Source organism: Loxodonta africana, chromosome 2, assembly GCF_030014295.1.
Source record: "Loxodonta africana isolate mLoxAfr1 chromosome 2, mLoxAfr1.hap2, whole genome shotgun sequence".
Lineage (NCBI taxonomy): Eukaryota > Metazoa > Chordata > Mammalia > Proboscidea > Elephantidae > Loxodonta > Loxodonta africana.
Window position 1 is genome coordinate 191,169,119 of NC_087343.1, and position 20,595 is coordinate 191,189,713.

At 46.2% G+C, this 20,595-nt stretch overlaps 1 protein-coding gene across 1 annotated transcript; it reads right to left on the reverse strand.

The window, feature by feature from the left end:
- Positions 1-4,171: 4,171 nt before the first annotated feature.
- On the reverse strand, positions 4,172-7,846 carry DUSP1 (dual specificity phosphatase 1). Its single transcript, XM_003404659.4, has 4 exons — positions 7,372-7,846; positions 6,956-7,101; positions 6,365-6,584; positions 4,172-5,928 (listed from the first exon to the last, which is right to left on the reverse strand). Exons 1-4 carry the CDS (start codon positions 7,736-7,738, stop codon positions 5,558-5,560), a joined length of 1,104 nt encoding a protein of 367 aa, XP_003404707.1. The 5' UTR covers positions 7,739-7,846; the 3' UTR covers positions 4,172-5,557.
- Positions 7,847-20,595: the final 12,749 nt, after the last annotated feature.

Genomic DNA, 20,595 nt, shown 5'->3' on the forward strand with positions numbered 1-20,595 from the left:
ACAAATGGGGAAACTAAGGCCCAGAGAGGGAAAGTGTCTTGCCCAAGGTCAGGAGACAGGGCTGGAAGATTTTAGAGCAAAGGCTACATCCCTGGATGAAGCTCTGATGGCCCAGACAGGAGCAGTATATGATCACAGACCCAGTGTGCAAGATGCTGGCAAGATAGCCAGCCCCCTTTTCCCTTTTTCCCCTCTGCCAGAGCCCTTGGGGGTGGGGGTGGGGTGCTACTGCTTGAGTGACAGAATGGGGGCCAGCTGAATCATAAGAGGATAACAAGCCTTTCCCAAGCCTCTCCATGTGCCCAGAGGTGACTGATCGCCTCTCCTTTAATCCTTAAAGAGCTTATGAAAGTTGGGGATTGTTAGACCATATTAAACACGGGAAAATTGAAGCTCAGAGAGACTGGATACCCACCCACTGTCATACAGTTAATAAGTGGCAGAATCGACTTGAACTCTGGTCTAAAAAAAAAAACAAACTCATTCCCATCCAGGTGATTTCGACTCGAAGCGACCTATCTGACAGAGTAGAACTGCCACATAAGGTTTCTAAGGAGCAGCTGGTAGATTCCAACTGCCAACCCTTCGGTAGCAGCTGAGTTCTTAACCATTGTGCTACCAGGACTCCTGAACTCTGGTCTACCTGACTCCAAGTCAAGTGTTTTGTCCATAACGCCACAGTTATCCCTCTCAAACCTCAGGTCTTGCTGCTTTCCTGTTCTAGAATCTTCTTCCCAGCAACTGGTTTTTTATGGTTAGTGGATTGGTGTGGATAAAGTGTAAGGCTGATGGAGGCGTTAAAAGTTGATAAATTAGGCTGGAATTCGTCTTGGACTTGGCTGCCATGTCTTTATCTATAGGCAATGGAAAGTCACTGAAAGACATTCAGCCAGTCACCTGCACAGAGAGGCCTCCCTGACCACTCAAATCTAGAGTAACCAATCAGTGCCATGGAGTCAATGCCCATTCATGACGACCCCATGTGTGTCAGAGTAGAACTGTGTTCCATGAGGTTTTCAATGGCTGATTTTTCAGAAGTAGATTGCCAGGCCTTTCTTCCAAGGCACCTCTGGGGGGCCTCAAACCTCCAATTTGCACAATTGTTGTTGTTAGTTGCCATGGAGTTGGCTCCTACTTATGGTGGTGACCTCACGTATAACTGAACAAAACATTGCCCAGTCTTGTGCCACCTTCACGATCGTTCCTATGTTTGAGCTGTTGTGGCTACTGCCTCGGCCCATTTCATTGAGGGTTTCCCTTACACCACAGTAGCCTGCCTTTTTAAACCACCTTCATAGCCTTTGTCCTTAAAAAATTATTTATGTACTTCTTTTCCTCCTCTTCCCTACCCCCATTGTTACTTGACACTTGACAGTAGGAACTTTGTCTTGCACTCAAGTATCCCTGGGGTCAGTAAATATTTGTTGAATGAATGAATGAGTGAATGCTCTGCTGCCTAGCTTTAGATGCCACAGTCAAGAAGGTTGTTTAAGGGATTTTTCCTAGCAGAGTTTTGTCCACTGTGGCGTTAGCAACGTGCAAAGCCTTTGTTCTCCAGACGACGCACAGAGGACGCGTCCTGAGCTGCTGAAGGGGATCGGAGTCTGGTCTGTGTTCAGAGGCTGTTGTTGAATAAGCTTGCCCTGTAGAGCCCCAGGAAAGTCCCAAGAGGTGGGCAGCCCTCCCACCTGCTCCCCAAACCGCAACCTGTGGAGAAAAACAGCCCTGGGGTGACCTGGGTCCATGCGGGGCGGCCGGGGTGAAGTGTGGGAAACCAGAGCCCCAGGCCTGGCGGGGCGGGGCCGGCCAGAATGGCAAGGCGTTGTTTGCCTCTGTGTATGGCAACCGAAAACCACCGGAGCCAGCACTTCTCAGAGGCCGCCTCCGACACCCCACCCCCCCGGTTTAATCTCCTAAACTGATTTGTCAGCAGCAGGAAGTGACATGACAGCTTTCCTCACAAAAGGGAAACTCCTCCGCGTTACCGTGGATTCGAAGGCTGTATGGTCACAAATTTATATAATCTTAAAGGTGTACACACCATGAGGTCATCCTCGTATGCGCCAGGGGAGGGAGAGAAAAGGGCACAGGACGCTACAGGGCCCAGGCAAATTAGCCACGATTTGCAAAATTCAAAGGAAAGTGGAGGATGCGGTGGAGGCATTTGGGATTGGAAGTCTCCTGATGAAATAATGAGTGCCTGCAAGCCAGAGAAAAGCGTACAGTATGCATTGATGCATTTTAGACGGAATCTACTCAAGGGCACCGGTTGGTTTTGTTTTGTTTTGTTTTCTTAAAGAGAGAAAGGAGCCCTGATGGTACAATGGTTAAGCGCTTGGCTGCTAACCAAAAGGTGGGCTGTTAAAATCCACCAGCAGCTCTAAGGCAGAAAAGACCTGGTGATCTGTTCCTGTAGAGATTACAGCCTAGGAAACCTTATAGGGGAGTTCTAGTGTGTGCCATAGAGTCGCAATAGAGTTAATAATTAAATGACTTTGGGAGAGCACACAACCATCACCAGAGTTTTTTATGGCACACAACAAGTTAGAGAGCTGGGAGTTAGAGAGCTGGGAGAAAAGTTACGGGTTAGATTCAGTGCAAATGATCATTTTATAGGTGGGAAAACAGAAGCCTGAGAATTGCCAGAGGACCTAGGGAAAGGGGATCTAAACGTTTCTCTAGGACCTATTACCTGCCAGGCACTTTACATTCATGATCCTCTTTCCTCCTTGAAAATGAAGCAGGTTTTATGAGCTTCATCATATAAATGAGGAAACTGAGGCCTAAAAGGGATAAACAGCTTTTCCACCCAAAACACAGAGTAAAGCCATGGCTAAGTCTGATCGCCTCCAAAGCTCACCTTTTCCCCGTCCCCTCAAGCTGTCTTCCAAACTAAACTAGGACTTCACTAACCTAGTTTTCTTTCAGACCTGGGTTCCAATGTCTACAATACCATTCATTTGCTGTGTGACCTTAATGCATGTCAGTTTACCTCTCTGAGCCTCAGTTTTCTCTTCTGCAAAATGGGGGTAATAACTACCCCCACGTCGTTGTTCAAGGATTAAATGTGTAAAACACTCAGCACAGTGACTGGCAGATGGCTATTAGGACCACATTATCAGTATGAAACAGTAGTTCTCACCATTTCAATCTCCCACTGGAAAACAAACATTTTAATGTAGTTTAAGCATCATGAGGTACTGTTCTGTTTTCTTTTCCCAAGAAAAGCAGTTTCAGGCCAAATGTAACATTTTCTGGAGGGCCCAAATACCATGAATTCAATCTTAAGGGAAAGGGGTTTATGCTCCTGACTCTCTGGGGCTGGCGGGAGGTGGAGTTGCTTACCCTGGAAGAAGTGAGTGAATTGTTTTCACTGGCGGCTCCCTTAGGCAGCCGCTGTATTTTTCCACTGTGTACATAGATCACAGCGGAGATTAATTTTTGTTCAGCCAGTGCCTGCCAAGCAGAAAGTGATAGCTGAAGCCCACAGGGAAGTCAGTCGTGGCATCTGCCACGGACTAGAAATCGCTGGCACATTTCCACGAAGGGAGATATTTGCGACAGTAAATTTCTAGGGGTTGATAAAAACATTGGGTATGGTTTGTTTTGAAAGGCGTGAACATACTTACTTGCAATCAGAAACCCAGCTGAGGAAAGAGCTCTCCAGCCCAGGGTAAGTTCTTAGAACACAGGGATCTTTCAGGCCCTGGGAATCAGGTGGCAGATGGTGACCCAGTGGGGAAAGGTCAAGGACACTGATTCTGTGTCAAGGCCTCCAACAATGGGACTGAGCCAGGACCATAGCACGGGCCGCCCCAGGATCGGCCAAGTGGGATATTTCCTTTTCTGCTTCCGACAGCACTTTGTCCAGCAACAAGCAAGTCAGAGCAATAGCTAAGGAGCCAGTAACCCAAGAGCTCCACTGTTATTTAGTTCAGTGCGTACAGACTGGCTGACAGGCTGGAAGTCAATTATACCTTCTCTGCTTCAGCAAGAGTAAAAATTCAAAATACGGCCCTAGAGCAAATCAGATTTAATTGCCTATCTTCAACAAAATCATGAAATCAAAGCAGCAAGGAGCCTAACGCAGGCTCCGAGTGCGCTATGGATGTACCCAGAGATGTTGGCAGAGATATCCAAACGTTAATAATGGTCAAGGGAGGGGCGATGGTGGATTTCAGATGATTTGTCTATATTGTTTTTTGCTTACAGTGCTTGAATTTTTTTTAACCATTCAATGTTTTTTCACAAAAACAAAAGTTCTTTCTAAAAGCAGAGACCACATGAGAGAGGCAAGTGATAAAGTGCAAAGCACATAGAATTAGGAAACAAAGCAGATGGAAGGTCCCAATTCCCCCGCTTCTGCCACTCAGCTATACTGGGTCTCAACGTCTTCATTTGCAAAAGGTCTTGCAGAGTTGTTTTAAATACACATTGCCTTGCACATAGTAGGAACACATTTATGTCAAGTGTTTTAGAAAACTTCATCATCCTTGTAACTTTAGCACAGCTCAGAGAGAGGAGGCAGGCTTAAGGTATTAAATGAATAAGGCAATCCAGGCAAATGGCTGTTTCCTTCAAGCTTTGGTTCTGGGGGGCGCTTGGGCTCCCTGGGTAACATGGAAAGAGTTATGGATGGCATCTGGACCCAGTACTGAAGAGTTCAGCTACAGCACCTGGTTTTTCATGACAGGTATCACCTGCCTGCCTTCCTTATAATCTGGCCATCTTTTGGGACCAAGGGGTCACCACGGGATATGGGATCAGACCCCAACACACATGTTCTTTAGGTCCTTGTCTAAATTCTCCCCGTTTCACTGGGGGGAGAGGGAGAGGAAAGGGATAAAGCAGGGGCTGTCAGAGAAAAAAAGCATTGAGATTTCAGTAGAAATACTATAATTTATTCTGTTGTATAAAAAGTCACCCTTATGTAATAAAATGTCTTCTTAGAAGAAGAAATATATTATTTCAGGTCATAAATAATCAACAAACATACAACTGTTGGCAACTAAAAAAAAAAAAAAACCAACACTGGTGTTTTCCATCAGTGCTGAAAACAAATCTTAGGATGTATTTACAGGATATTACAGTACTGAAACACAAAAATTGAGGTATTTGGTTTTTCTAGGAGTAGACACTGATGTTTGTGAAGGCAGACTACCTACACAAAAATAAATAAGGTATATTCTCATGTGTGTATGTGTCGTCAGGAATGGTAATACTGGTAGGTATGTCAAGCATGAAGAGTTCCTACAAAAAACGGGGGCAAGCAAAAAGAAACCGGCTCGTACACGGAGTCCTTTCTCTTCTGCCCCTTTTTGTCAGACAGACTTGATGTACCCACTATAGATTGGCCCCAAATGTGCTGAGTTCAGCAACCATCTTGACACGAAGTCATCACTGTGACCGCTGAGGAACCCAGTGGAAGTTGGGCGAAATTAAATAAATAAGGACCAGCCCTCCTGAGTCCCCTCCCCGGAGTTATTGCATTTCTCCTCTAAGAAGGAGCCTGGAGTCCTGGTGGGTTGTGAAGATCAGATCACCTCCCATGGGCTTTTCAGCAGCTGGGAGAGGTCGTGATAGGACTCTGAAGGTAGCTCAATGCACTGTTTGTGGGGTGGACAGGGATGGAGACAGGGAAGTTGAAGACAGTGGTGGTAGAGGCGCCTCGGTCAAGCACAGCCATGGCGGGGCTCCCAGCCTCAGCCGAGCAGTGTGGGGCCAAGACTTGAGACTCAAACTGCAGCAGCTGGCCCATGAAGCTGAAGTTGGGGGAGATGATGCTTCTCCTCTGCTTCACGAACTCAAAGGCCTCATCCAGCTTGACTCGGTTAGTCCTCATGAGGTAAGCAAGGCAGATGGTGGCTGACCGGGAAATGCCTGCCTGGCAGTGGACAAACACCCTTCCTCCAGCATTCTTGATGGAATCTGGAAAACAAAAGGGCAACTGGTTACTCGGGAGCTCAGGAGAACAACTCCAACCTCAGGCATAGGGCACCTTAAAATGTCATGCCTGTCTTGTCCAGAGATGCTGGTTATTGCATGCCATCACATGGACACCAATTCTTGGAGGCAATGTGGGGGCTGTACAAAGAACAGGGAGGGATTTAACCCCAGACCCAGCCTCTCCAATAGGTGACTGATCTTGGACAAATCAATTCATCTTTCTGTGCCTCAGTTAGATAATTTGTAAACCAGTACATCAAAACCCTATTCTGCAGGGATGGTGCCCACAGCAGACTGGTGTTTAATATCTGGAGGCCGGCTCAGAAGAATCTCATTCAAGTCCTTGCCTGGGAGGCCAGGCTCAGTGGCTGAAATGGGGGAAGAAGGCAGAGAAGTCTCAGGCATCCATTCCATTTACCTATGAAGTCGATTGCCTCGTTGAACCAGGAGCTGATGTCGGCCTTGTGGTTGTCCTCCACAGGGATGCTCTTGTACTGGTAGTGATCCTCAAAATGGTTGGGACAATTGGCTGAGACGTTGATCAAGGCAGTGATGCCCAGGGCATCCAGCATGTCTTTGCGGGAAGCATGATAGGCACTGCCCAGGTACAAGAAGGGCAGAATCTCCACTGGGCCACCCTGAAACGCAGGAATACCCAACACTCGTCAAGCTTGCCCAGAGTCAATGCCAGTGCCCACACCCACAAAAACTCTCTGCTAGAAAAGTCCATTTCAAATACTAGGTCAACTCCTCAACTCTGCTGTTGGAGGATCAGTAAATAGGAGACAAAGCTCATTTGCTTCCATAGCACAGGACTAACAAGTCATTTCTACAGTGCCAGCAATTAGAGACTGCTCCATCAGGTCATGTAGTTGTGGAATAAATAATATCCCTACATCCCCTTGGTTATAAATAAAGCTGCAGGTCACTTTCTGTATTCTCACTGGCACTGCTCTTCCAGGTCTCTGCCAGCTGTTACTCCTCCCCTCTGGCACAGGCCCCAACTAACCTGATCGTAGAGTGGGGTGCTGCAGGAACTGCACCCCGATTCAGCGCTGTCAGGGGCGCTAGTACTCAGAGGGAGGCTGAGCCCCATGGGGGTCGACTGTTTGCTGCACAGCTCCGGGCAGGAAGCCGAAAAAGCTTCATATCCTCCTGAAAATACAGAGACATTTTTTCCCATTAGTACCCGTGGGAGAGGGCACCTTCACACAACTCCCCCATCTACCAGAGCTGGAAGTGTACATGGGAGAGCCCCATGTCTTTGTTCCTAGAGCCAAACAGAGCCAATGACAAGCCCCCAGAGATAAGGCTCCGGCGGCCACGCACTCCAGGTGGAGCAGCTCCCCGAAGCAGTGGGCCAGTGGTCCCCGGCAAAGCCTCAGGGGCGTGCAAGCCCACTCCCGAGCTTCCCCAAGGGCGTACCTTTGAGGAAGAAGACTTGCGTCGTGCGCGCCTCCCGGCAGAGCGCGCCAGCGGCCAGGGCCAGGGTGCTGTCCCGCTTGGCGCAGTCCAGGGTGGCGCTGCGCTCGTCCAGCAGCACCACGGCGTGGTAGGCGCCGGCCAGCAGGCGGCCGCGCAGCTCCGAGTTGGGCACGATGTGTTCCAGGCCCATGGCGCCCTTGGCCCGGCGCCGCACGATGGTGCTGAAGCGCACGTTGACCGAACCGGCAATGTGGCCGGCGTTGAAAGCAAAAAAGGAGCGACAATCGAGCAGCAGGCAGTGCGCCGCGCGCTCCCGCAGCAGCGTCCGCAGGCTTCCGGCGTCCAGGGAGCCCACTTCCATGACCATGGCCTGTCCCAGCGCCCCCAGCGTGTAGGTTCTTCGGGTGCTCTTTGTCCTCGGAAACCAAAGGCGGGGAGGTGGCTTTCGCTGTAAAGCCCGACCCGGGGTCTGGTTGCGTCGAACCAAAAACTGCCTTTGTACTGAGCAAAAGGCCGTCGGGCGGGACTCCGGGCTGTCTCAGCTTCCTGCTGCTGTCCCTTCTACTCCTCCTACCCTCAAAGCAACTCGAGCCCCAGCGTCCTTCGCAGCGAGCCGACCCGGGGGAGCGAGCTTATATGGGTCTCGCCGGGGGCAGGGCAGAATGGGGCGGGCGCGCCGGAGAAGGGGGTTTGTTTGTTTGAATGGCGGTCACATGACCTGGCGGTGACGTCACCTACCCAGCCCGGCTGGGCGCCGGCAGAGCCAAAGGGGAAGACGTCATCGGCCCCGGAGCAAAGCCCGGTCGCTGCGCGCTGGCTTGGGTTCGGTCCCCGCCCGCCGGCCGGCTTGTGCCCAGCGCGTCCCGGGGGGACCTGGCCTGCGTCGCTCTCCGGGCCCAGGAGGAGGAGGAGGGCGCGCTGCCAGCCTAAGGCTGACCTCCCCGAGGCAGCGGCCGGGAGAGCGATCAAAATACCTCCTCCCTCCTCCTCTGCTCGCTCCCCTCCGCCTGTACCGCGGCCCCGTCTTTCTCCGCGCCCCTCCGCGCAGATCCGAGCGGATAGGGGTTGCCTGCTCCTTTGCCTACGTTTGTCCCTCTTTCTCGCATTTGTTCGTCAGTCACGGGCGGGAGACTGAGGTCCCAAGGAGAAGCGATTTGCTTGGCCAGCATTACACTGCTAGGAAATCGTGAAGCCAGGGACCCAGAGGAACCTGAGGCGAGGGTTGGAGAAAAAAATAGCTTTGGCCCTACAAATGTTCCTACCGGAATGGTCAGGGTGAGTAGGGGTGGAGGGATCAGGGAAATAGTTTCCTGTTTCCCCAACTTTCTCTTAATCCTGTTACTTTTTAAAAATGGACATTTAACAAGTAAAAAGCACTCTAGTTAAACCCCCACCAAAAATGTTATCCCTAGTCATATGTCCACTAAAATACTTTGAGCCGAGGAAGGCAAGTCAAGGGGCTGTAATCTGAGTCGGGGGTCGCAAGATCGCCGTCTGGGTTTCGGCATTTGGTGTTTGAGAAAGAAGGCGACCCACAGCGCGGCTCCACAGCGCCCCCAGGGACTGACAGACACGTTTCTCGTCACGCTCGCTTAAGAAATTCTCTCTCTATCTTTCTTTTTCTTTTACATTTCTTTATTCCACAAATACGGACTGATGCGCGTCTACTATGCGCTGGGCTCGGGGGTCACAACGGAAAACAGGAGCCGGCCTACCCCCCGCGCTCGAATTCTCTCCATTCGTATGGGCTAAACTCTAAAACCAATCCTCCGCGCTTCAGGGCCTGAGCGCCCCCCCGCCACAACTTCACCCCCAAACACTCAGGGACACCAGTGCGATTACCGCGCCCTGAACCCTAAAGGCGACCCCTGGACAGCGGAGACCGCTGAGGCAACACCGGCGCGTTAGGTAAACAAACATCAACATTGCGCCACCGGGCTGAGTCTAGAACATTCTTCCCTCTTCTAGAGGGGATTTCACCAGCCGCCCTGTGTTGTTGCTCTGTGCATTGGATCACCAGAGGCAACTTCTGCATTTGTCTTGCCTTTGCGTCTACACATTCTCCAAGGTTCTTCTATAAAAATTGAGGGCACTGAGTGCCTTATTTATGTATTTATTTTTTCTGTCTCACTCTCTTTTAGGGCATTTTTCTTTTCTTCAGATGAACATTGGCCAAGGACAGCCAAGATATCTCAGATAACGGCAACACCCCCCCCATCTTAAAAAAAGAGAAAAAGGAAAAAAAAAATGCTTTATTTGTTTATACTACTTATTCAGCTGAGGAACTCAACATATTTTGTGCATTGAATCATAGAATGCTACAGCTGCTGACATTTCATTGCATACCGACATGATCTGCCATTTTTTTTTAACCGAGAACATTCATTATACTTACCCCCTACTAAAATTTTAAAAAAGAAAACTTTTTTTTATATACAGATATTACAGTGGTAGCGGCACAGTGTAGCTGTAGCTGACCTCCTTGGATTTTCCCTCTCATCCTTAAGTGGGCTTGAACCGTACCCTGTCATTTTGCTGCTGTAGGATCCTAGATGAGCCTCTCAGTTTACACCTGTACGATGGGCATATAACTGCCTACTTTGTGGCTGGCTTGAGGCCCAGGTGAGAGATGGAACCCAGGCTCTACCCTATCCCTCCTCACTATGATTCACCCAATCTCTTGGTTTTCCCCTTCCCAACAGAGCCGTTGCTATATCATCATGCCACTGTGTGTTGCAGAGTTTGCCACTAGAACTTGGGGAGAAAGTCACCACAAGCCAGAAGCTGATGACAGAGGCCAGTAGGTGTGGCTGGGACAGAGGGCCCAGTATTCCCCCAGTTCAGGGAAAGGCCATCATCCCTTAAGACCAATGAACACACAATGGATCGGGTCAGGGGGTGTGTTCTGGTCACCCGCCCAGAGACAGGTGGTAAAGGTGTAGCCAACAAGGCACCCAATCCAGGCAGTGGAAATGCTGCTTGTGGCTGGGGATGGAGCCAGAGAGAGGCCCAGAAGGGAGAAGGGGCTGGAATTGGGGGCCCGGCTGGCAAAGGGGTACGAAGGAGGATGACTCAATGTATGTTGGCTTGGGAAAAAGAATTGGGCCTTTGACCAGGGCACTTCTGGATTCTAGGCGTGCTTAGAAATCAACTTATGTGTTTATTTGTGGGGTGGTTGGAAGGGTCCAGGGCATTGGACTCAGTCTAGGGCCTGGCCTGGGCTTCCCATCTTTAGTGTGTGGGCATGGGTAAATCACTCACCTCTCTGAACCTCTGCTCCCTCCTCCCTGTGATGGAGATAATAACATTTACCTCTAGGGGATATGCCGAGACTCAGCAGGAGAAAGTATGTTAAAGGATAAAGCCAGGTTGACACTGTCCTACAACCCAGTCCTAATCTAGCTCTCAATAGTCTTCGAGTCTGTTCTGGCATCACAGGAGAATAAAAGTTGGAGCTCCAACAGAACAATGTCACACAAGCCTCCAGAACTTCATGCCCTGCCTGGGCTCATACCCCTAGAGCAACCTGATGACAGACAATGGATCCAGGCTACTGTCTTTTGGTGACCTTGGACAAGTGGTTTAACATTTCTTAGCCTCAGTTTCCTCCTTTGTAAACTAGGAATAGTATCCACCTGTTGTTGTTAACTGCCATCCAGTTGGCTCCGACTCCTGGCAACTCCACGTACAACAGAATGAAACATTGCCCGGTCCTGCTCCATATTCGTGATTGTTGGCATGCTCAAGTACATTGTTGTGGCCACTATGTATTTTGAGCGTCTTCCAACATAGGGGGCTCATTTTCCAGCACTGTACTGGACAATATTCTATTGTGATTCATAGGGTTTTCATTGACTAATTTTCAGACGCAGATTGCCAGGCCCTTCTTCCTAGACTCTCTTTGTATAGAAGCTCCCCTGAAACCTGTCCACCTTAGGTGATCCTTCTGGTATTTGAAATACCAGTGGCATAGCTTCTAGAGTCACAGCAACATGCAAGCCACCATAGTATGAAAAATTGACAGATGGGTGGTGGAATATCCATCCGGGAGTAAGTATAACCGTGTGTGTCATGCCCGGGGCGGGGGGGTGCTCTCAGGAGAGAGGGCTGGGTCCCATGAGCTCATGTTTTCTCCTTTAGAACCCACAGCCCTTAAATTGTCTCCCCTCAGCTGTATGATGGTCCCCTCCCTTGCTCAGTATCCTCCCATGACTCCCTCTTTCCTACCAAGTGCAAAGCCCACCATCACCTCGACTAGCCACCTGGCCCAGCCTCCTGCTTCTTTCCTTGTTTTCCTGCGGTACTCTAGGCATTCTAGGTGGGCCAGAGTTTCTGGAAGTTTTCTCGTCCTTTCCCACCCCTACACCTTTGCATGAACTGCTTCCCCTCCTGCTGCTACCATGCTGTCTCCCCTGATGTCTGCCATAATCTTCCCCATACTCCAAGACCCAGGCAAAGAGTCCCCTCCACGAAGCCTCCCTGGGCCCTGGAGCTTTGTCCGAACATTCTGGTTGTGTGAAAGCCGCTTAGATCTTTGTCTTACTCCCCTGGAGGCAGGGCCTGTGTTTTTCTCATCTTTGTGCCCTCTCTACCGCCACCCCACTGCCCTTAATGGAGTGTCTGGCACATAGTAGGTTCACAATTTGTGGAATGGTGGAAGAATTTCTTTAAAGTGTTCTGTTGAAAGTATCAGAAGAGAGAGGAAAAGAAATTGTTGTTTATTGAGTCCCTCCTCTGCACCAGGTACATCACAGGTATTATTTTGCCAGCTCCTCATCAGTGACCCTGTGACAGGGCAGCTATCTTCATTTTATAGGCAAAGATACAGGCTCAGAGAGGGGACTGCCCAAGGTCAGACAGCTGGTAATCATCAGTCACAGATTCAAACCCAGGGCCAGTCTAATTCAAGAGATGGAGCTGGGCCTGGGCATCTGACTGTGTTGAACCCTGGTCTACTGAGGCCTGCGCCTCTCCGAGGCCCATCCCAGACTAAATCTCTAACTTCCAGCTTGCCTGCCTGTGGTCACTGGGCTGACTGGTCTCTGGCACCAGCCCTGAAGGGTACCTAGAGCTTCCCAGGACTCCGAGTTCAGGCCCTGGTCTCCCTACTGCCTCTCCACAGTCGCTCAGTGGTTGGGACTTGGGGGAGCCAGAGGGGCTGGTAAGGGGTGACTTCACCCTCCACACCCAGCCTGTTAGGTCAGAAGTAGCTGCTATTGCACAATCCCTGCAAGGAGATCTCCATGATCAGGCCTGAGAGAGCCTGCAGAAATGCGTCATCTCCTCCAGCCCCCTCATTTGACAGACAAGGGGCCCAGAGAAGTTAGGCAACCTGATCAAAGTCACACAGTGTCCAGAATATTTCAACTCTAGTCAGCAAAACTGTGTGAGCTGTGTGTTCAAATAGTTATCAGAACTCATCTCTGGAGGGTGGAGTTACTTTCATTTTCTTATAGCTCTGTGTTGTTTAATTTTTTTTTTTACTGTGGTGAAAATATACACAACACATCTGCTAATTCAACAATTTCTACATATATAATTCAGTGACGTGGATTATGTTGTGCAACAATTATTGCTATGTTGTTGTTGTCTTAGGCTGGGTTCTCTGGAGAAGTAAAACCAGTTAAGCAGAGCCCTGGTGGCGCAGTGGTTAAGAGCTCTGACTGATAACCAAAGGGTCAGCAGTTCAAATCCACCAGGTGCTCCTTGGAAACCCTGTGGGGCAGTTGTACTATATCACCTGGGGTCACTTTGAGTCAGAATCGACTCAACAGCAAGAGGTTTGGTTTTTTCTTTTGAAAGAGAGAGATTTATCTCAAGGAATGGTTCACGTGGTTGTAGAGGCTGGCAAGTCCCAAGTCCATGGATCAGTAGGCTGGAGGCTTCTCCTGACTCACATAGTTATAAGAGCTGTTGAACCCAAGATCGGCAGTTCAGACGCCAGGCTGCTGGCTCACAGACTGCAGAGTCCAACGAATCCCAAGACTGACAGGCAATAGGGCAGGCTGCTGGCTCAAGTCCCAAGAACTGGAGGTCAGGTGATGATGAGTTGAATGCAGGATCCAGAGTGAGCAAAAGCCAGCAAGCTTTGCCAGAATGTCCATAAATATTGGATGCGGGCTACACCCCCAAGGAAACCCCCTTTACAACTGATTGGCTGATCACATCAGATCATATCATTATATTAAATTACAAAATGGAAGATAATTACATCATTACATAAGTGCCAAACCACTGAGAATCATGGCCCAGCCAAGCTGACATACAACCCTAACCATCACACTATCCTTTTCTAAATTATTCTACCATCATTAACATAAACTCTGTATGGTTTGTGGTTTAATTTTTTTTTTTTAACACAAATGTGTTAACTCTTATAATCAGGAAAAAAGTTAAAAATATGAAAAGGCAACTATGTTTAGGACGAAAGCATTGTTAAAAGTAAGTTACAGAAATGGTTGAAATGGCAGAGTTTTTGTTATATATATTCCACCACAATAAAATTAAAAAACAAGAAAGTGACAGAGATAGACTGCCTGGGCTAGAATCTCAGCTTGACAATTCACCTTGGCCAAGTTACTTGACCTCTGTAGGACTCAGGCTCTTCATCTGTAAAATGAGGATGATAGAAGTTTCTATCTCATAGGGCTGTGGGGAAGATTATATGACACAGAGGTTGGCAAACTACAGCCCATGAGCCAAATACAGCCTGCCACCTCTTTTTGAACTACCCACAAACTAAGAATGGTTTTTACATTTTAAATGGTTGGGGGAAAAAAAATGTAGAATAATATTTTGTGACACATGAAAATCATATGAAATTTTAATTTTAGTGCCCACAAATAAAGTTTTATTGGAACACAGCCACACTCTTTTGTTTATGTATTGTCTACGGTTACTTTCGTACTCCAATGGGAGGTGAGTAGTTGCAACAGAGACCGTATGCCAGGTAATGCCTAAAATATCTACCTCTGGCCCTTCACAGGAAAAGTTTGCCAATCCCTGATGTGAGCTCATGTATGAAAAACCCTTTAGAACAATGCCTGGCACAGGAAAACAGTCAACTTTGTTAGTATTATCATATGGATACTTATGACATCTCCCCTTAGGATGGTTCGAAAGCAGAAATTTCTTTCATAATAAATTTCATTGCTTCTAAGGAACATTTTCTGGTATTTTAACATCTCTCAAGGTAGGATGTGACTTACAAGCTGAGGCTTGTCGTACTTAATGGACATAGTTAATTGACAGCATTTTTCCTTCTTGGTGGTGCATAAATTAATGGGAGCCTTATAATTTATAGAAGTCTCTGGGTGGTGCAAATGGTTTGCCCTCGACTACTAACCTAAAGTTGGTGGTTCAAACCCACCCAGTGGCGTTGTGGAAGACAAGTCTGGTAATCTGCTTCTGTAAAGATCACAACCAAGAAAACCCTAAGGAGCAGTATCTACTCTAACACATCGGTTTGCCATGAGTCAGAATCCAGTCTATGGCAACAGGTTTGGTTTGTTTTGTTACAATTGATAGTATCTTAGATTCAGTAAAATATAGCAATGAAAAAAGGTTTAAAGCGTACAGAAAGTAAAATGCTGCCATCAGTCCACCAACACACATTTAAGCAGGGGAACAGACTTGGTAACAAACAAGTACAGTCCAGGTGCTAAGTGCCAGGGTAGACATTGGGGAGCTGAGAAAATGGTCCCTTACCAGCTGGGAGAGGACTGTCAAGGACAGGTGCCCAGAAGAGGGGACCTCTACGTGGAGACGTAAAGGCTGATGTGGAATAGAAATGCCTAGACTAAATGCCTCAGAGAGGTGGGCCTCCATTATCAATCACTTCTCTCTGGGAGCCTCAGTTTCTTCCTCTGTAAAATGGAGACAGTAAAAATCCCAAAAGACTAACACTCAAGTTTGTTGAGAGGTCAGATGGAACCCCAGCAGCCTGTATGAATGGACCCCACTGGTGACCACTTCTTCCTTCCCTCTGGGGGCAGGGACACGGTATCTTGCCTCTCTTTGTCCCCAGCACAGGGTTGGCCTCAAAGCAGGTGTGTTGAACAAACAAACACATGACGACAATCCAGGAGCCCAGGATAGGGACCAGGAAGCAGAAGGGCCTCCACGACTCAGATAGGCCTGTCCCTGAACCAAGGACACACCCAAGAATGTGCCCCAAGCCACGCCCCAGCACCAGGGAAACTGACGCCAGGGTGAGAAGTGACAGCTTTCTGTTTGTCATTTTTTTTCCTTAGGCAGAGTGTGAATTGAGACACGATTTCCTTTTCATAATTAAAAAACACTTTAGTAATTAAAGTTGGAGGGAGCAAATGAGGTCATAGTTTGTCTATTCCAAACTCTTCCTCACGGAAGGGAGGAGGAAATGTTATTGGCACTAAGTTCAGAATCATACTTGAAGACTCAGAAATTGTGCATCTCAGTTTTGGCTTTGTGGGCAGGTTATTGGGGGCTGTTCTTCATAATCGCTAGTTTCTATTGAGCACTTGCTAGGAGTCTGGCGCCTTGCTGAGTGCTTTATATTCATTTCCTTATATGATCACAACCCTAACCCTGTGAGGTTACCTCACATTACATGTGAAAAGATGAGGTACTCGAGGCACAGAGAGGTTAACTAACTGTCCAAAGCCACACAGCACGTAAGCAGCAGAGCTGGGCTTTAGTACTCCATGTTCCTTCTCTCTGTTTTCTAAATCTTTTGTCCTTATCTCTCCATAGCACACAGCAGGCGTGGCATGAGGGTGGAGTGTTGCACCATTTCACTGTTTATTTCTTGTGATGGTGACTTGGAGGGGCTGCTTCTAGGTCTGAAAGGAAGAAGAAAAGAAAATATGTCCCAAACTCAGGGGCTCTGCCTGGCCCCCCTGACTCACTGAGCCACATTGGACAAATGATTCATTCACTGGCCTTAACCTCAATGGTTTGCCACCCACTGAGAGTGAAGTCACACCTCCAGCCTTCTGATGCACTCATTGGCTCACTCATCTAACTCCATAGCAGCAAGAAACAGGCCTGGTTGGGCCTGCTTGGGCTCAGGGACAGGAAGGCACACAAATGCTTCTCAGTGTTCTCAGGTTGTGGCTGGTGGCTCACTTCTGGGTGGCTCACATCTGGGTGGCTCACTCGTACCTCAAAGAGAGCCTCTCTGCATGTGTGGAAGCTATGTGAACATGAGGAAAGACATCCCTTGTTCTTGGATAGGACAAAAAAAAAAAAAAGGACAAATCAACCATAAAAATACCCATTTGGCACATAAGTATATCGATTTAACATGATCCTCATGAAAATACTGAGGTGTTTGTTTTCCCTCTAGAGTTAAACAAGTTGATTCTGAAGTTGGTAGGACATAACAATCAAGAATAGCCAGAAAAACTAAAAACAAAGGGCAGTAAGGTGGGGATAAGCCTACCAGACATTAAAACATACCATTGCCAGTGGCGTCACTAGGAGGGTGCAGGGGGTGCAGACCATACTGGGTGACACTATCAGAGGGTGGCGTCACTAGGAGGGTGCAGGGGGTGCAGACCATACTGGGTGACACTATCAGAGGGAGTGACACCAAAAGGACTGTCTATTAAATTTAAGTGCGGTGTTTCAGCAGAAATTTATTATTTTTTTATAAAAATATCCTTATAGTTAGTTAAAACAACAAAACATTTTTCATAAGCCCAGTTCACATGTATCAATATACCTACAAGGCTAAAACTGTATACTAATTTACATTTTGAACCTTCTAATGCCATCTGGTCAGAGCTGTCATTATCACTGAATTACAATGACGCTTAGAATCACGGGGTTTCATCTGGGTGCTATACAAGTACAGTCTATTGTTTTCATTGCTGCCAGTGTTTTTATAGTTGCTGGTTTTATCAAATTTTCTGGTGTTTTAGCTACAATATTGTGGTAATTAGTATTTGTGAACTTACATCAATAACATTTTTGAGAATGAAGTAGTAATTAAAAGAAAAGGAAAAAAATTCAAAAAGGCTTCCTCTCGGTCACTAATAACGTTGTAACTAATAAAGTAATTCAGTGTAGAAAGATTTTACAAAACAATTTTATTGTTACTATTCATGTAATCTAAGAAATATTGCATTTAAGCAATTTACAACTATATCACATATTATTCTATGATTAAAATGGATAATAAACTTACATGTATAACCATTATTGATTTTATAACTTTTTGATAACTAAATAGAGAAATTGACAGTTTAAAACATGAAGGGGAGCAGGAAGTGCATGGGGGGTGAGGTGACAACATGGCTTATCGCACTGGGTGGCAGCAACCCTAGTGACGCCACTGACCATAGCAAGTGTATAGAGACCAAAGTTTATTAGCGGTTGCTAGGGGTAGGCAGGAAGAAGAGGAAAAGGAGAAGTAAATGATTAGGGAACACTGAGCTTCCGTTAAGGGTGATAGTGTAATTTGGAAACAGATAAACATGATGAGTAAACAACATGGTGAATATAATTAATGTCACTGAACTGTAAATGTGAAGATTGTTGAAATGTCCAATGTTTTGTTGCATATATGTTTACCACAATAATTGAAGAGAAAAAAAAAGTTAAAAAAATACTCTAAAGCCTCTATAATTTAATGATGTAGTAAGAAGCATGAATAGTCAGACAGACCAATGGGACTGAATAGAAAGTCCAGGAATTTACCCAACTGTGTATGGAAATTTGGTGTATGATAAAGGTGGCATCTCAAATCACTGGGACATGATGAGCTTTTTAATAAGCGATGAGTGCTGGGACGATTAGATAGTCTTTTGGAAAACAGAAAAAATTGGACTCAGCAAACACCTGAATAAACCCGAAACGAATTGAGATCCAGGTTTTTTTAATGAAACTTTGCACTTTTTAGAAGAAGACATGTGGAAATTCCTTTAAAACCAGGAATGAGGAAAGTCTTCCTATTTAGAAAGCAAAATTCAAAAACAAAAAAAGAAAAGCTAAATAAATTCAACTACGCAAGGAATTTAAAACCTTACCTCAAACGCTATATACAAAAATTAATTCAAATGGATCACTGGCTTAAATTTAAGAGCGAACATAAATAATAAAACTTTTCAAAGAATACTTGGGAAAATATCTTCAAAGTCTTGGGCTAGGTAAAGATTTCTTAAATACAACACCAAAAGCATGGTTTATAAAATAAAATATTAATAAATTAAAATTCATCTAAATTAAAAACTTTTGCACTTAAAAGACACCATTGAGCAAGTGAAAACATAAGCAACACACTCAAAGAAAATATTTGCAAAATAAAATCTGATGAAGGACTTGTATCTAAAATTTACAAAACACTTTTACAACTCAACAGTAAGACAAACAACCCAATCAAAGATGGGCAAGAGATATGAACAGACATTTTTGCCAGAGAAGATGTATGGCTAGCTACTAGGCACAGGAACAAATGCTCTACATCATTAGTCATTAGGAAAACGCAAATTAAAACCATAATGAGATACTACTTCACACCCACTAGAATGGCTACAATCAAAAAAGAAAGATAATAACAAATGTTGGCTAGGATGTGGAGAAACAGAACTTTTATACATTGCGGGTGGAAATATAAAATGGCGTGGCCTCTTTGGAAGGCAGTTTGGCAGTTCCTCGAAAGGTTAAACGTAAAATTACTGTATGACCAAGCAATTCTACTCTTGGGTATCTACTCAAGAGAAATGAAAACATACTCCACACAAAGACTTGTGTGTCAATGTTCATAGCAGCATTGTTCATGTAGCCCAGATCTGGAAACAACCTAAATATCCATCAACTGATAAATGGATAGGTAAAATGTGGTATACTCATACACCGGGACGATAATATTCAGCAATAAAAAGGAACAAACTACTGACATTCTACCACATAGATGAACTTTAAAGACATTGTTGCTGTTGTTAGCTGCCGTCAAATCAGCTGACTCATGGCAATGACTCATGGCAATCCTATGTACAACAAAACAAGACACTGCCCAGTCCTGTGTCATCTTCATGATCGTAGGTATGCTTAAGTCCATTGTTGTATCCACTGTGTATTTTGAGTGCCTTCGACCTAGGAAGATCATCTGGCACTATATCGGACAATATTCTGTTATGATCCATATGATTGTCATTGGCTGATTTTCAGAAATAGATCATCCGGCCTTTTTTTCCTAGCCTATCTTAGTCTGGAAGCTCTGCTGAAACCTGTTCAGCATCCTGGCAACACAGAAGCCACCCACAACAGATGGGCGGCCCCGACATGGAAGGCAGGAAATCTACCACTGAACCACCCCTGCCTCATTATACAAGTAAAAGAGGCCAGACACAAGAGACCACATATTCTTATCCCATTTATATGAAATATCCAGAAAAGGCAAATTTATAGAGACAATAAGTAGATTGGTGGTTGCCTGGGACTGGGGTGGAAATGAGGATTAACTGTAAATGGGCATGAGGGATCTTATTGGGAGACCATGAGAAAGTTCTACAATTGATTAATCGTGATGGTTGGACCACGTGGTAAAGTTGCAAAAAGTCATTGAATTGTACATATGAAGAAGGTAAATTTTATGATGTTTAAAATATACCTCCATAAAGCTATTTAAGGAAAAAAAGGCTCAGTTCAGGATTCAGTTGGAGATTGAGTTTATACCTGACCCAGGAGGCCTTCCCTGCTTGTGACAGGCTGGGATAGGTGCCTCCTCTTTGCCATAGACCACCATGCATCATAATATCACAGCACAGCCCACAGCATAGTTTGTATCAGCGTTGATTCATGTATTTGACTCTCCACTTGGTACAAACCTCTTGAGGACAAATACTTAGTCTTTATTCTCAGAACTCTAGAACAAAGTCCAGCTCACATGAGACTTGCTGAAGTCTTGTTAAATTAGGAATGAGAGGGATTGGAAAGCTACAGCCAACGGAAGGAGGATGCTGCTTTGGAATTTGATTTCATTAGTGAGGTCTTTGATTGAGACCTCCATTAGGGTAGAATAACAAAAAAGAAAAAAGTATATAACAAAAGTATGGTAGTTTTAATAGAATGTGATTTTATCCTGTAAATAAGAGAATAGGAGCCTGGGTGTTGGGGTGGTTAAGTGCTCCGCCGCTAATCGAGCGGTTGGAACCCACCAGCCACTTCGTTAGAGAAAGATGCGGCAGTTTGCTTCAGTAAAGATGACAGACTTGGAAACCCTATGGGGTAGTTTTATTC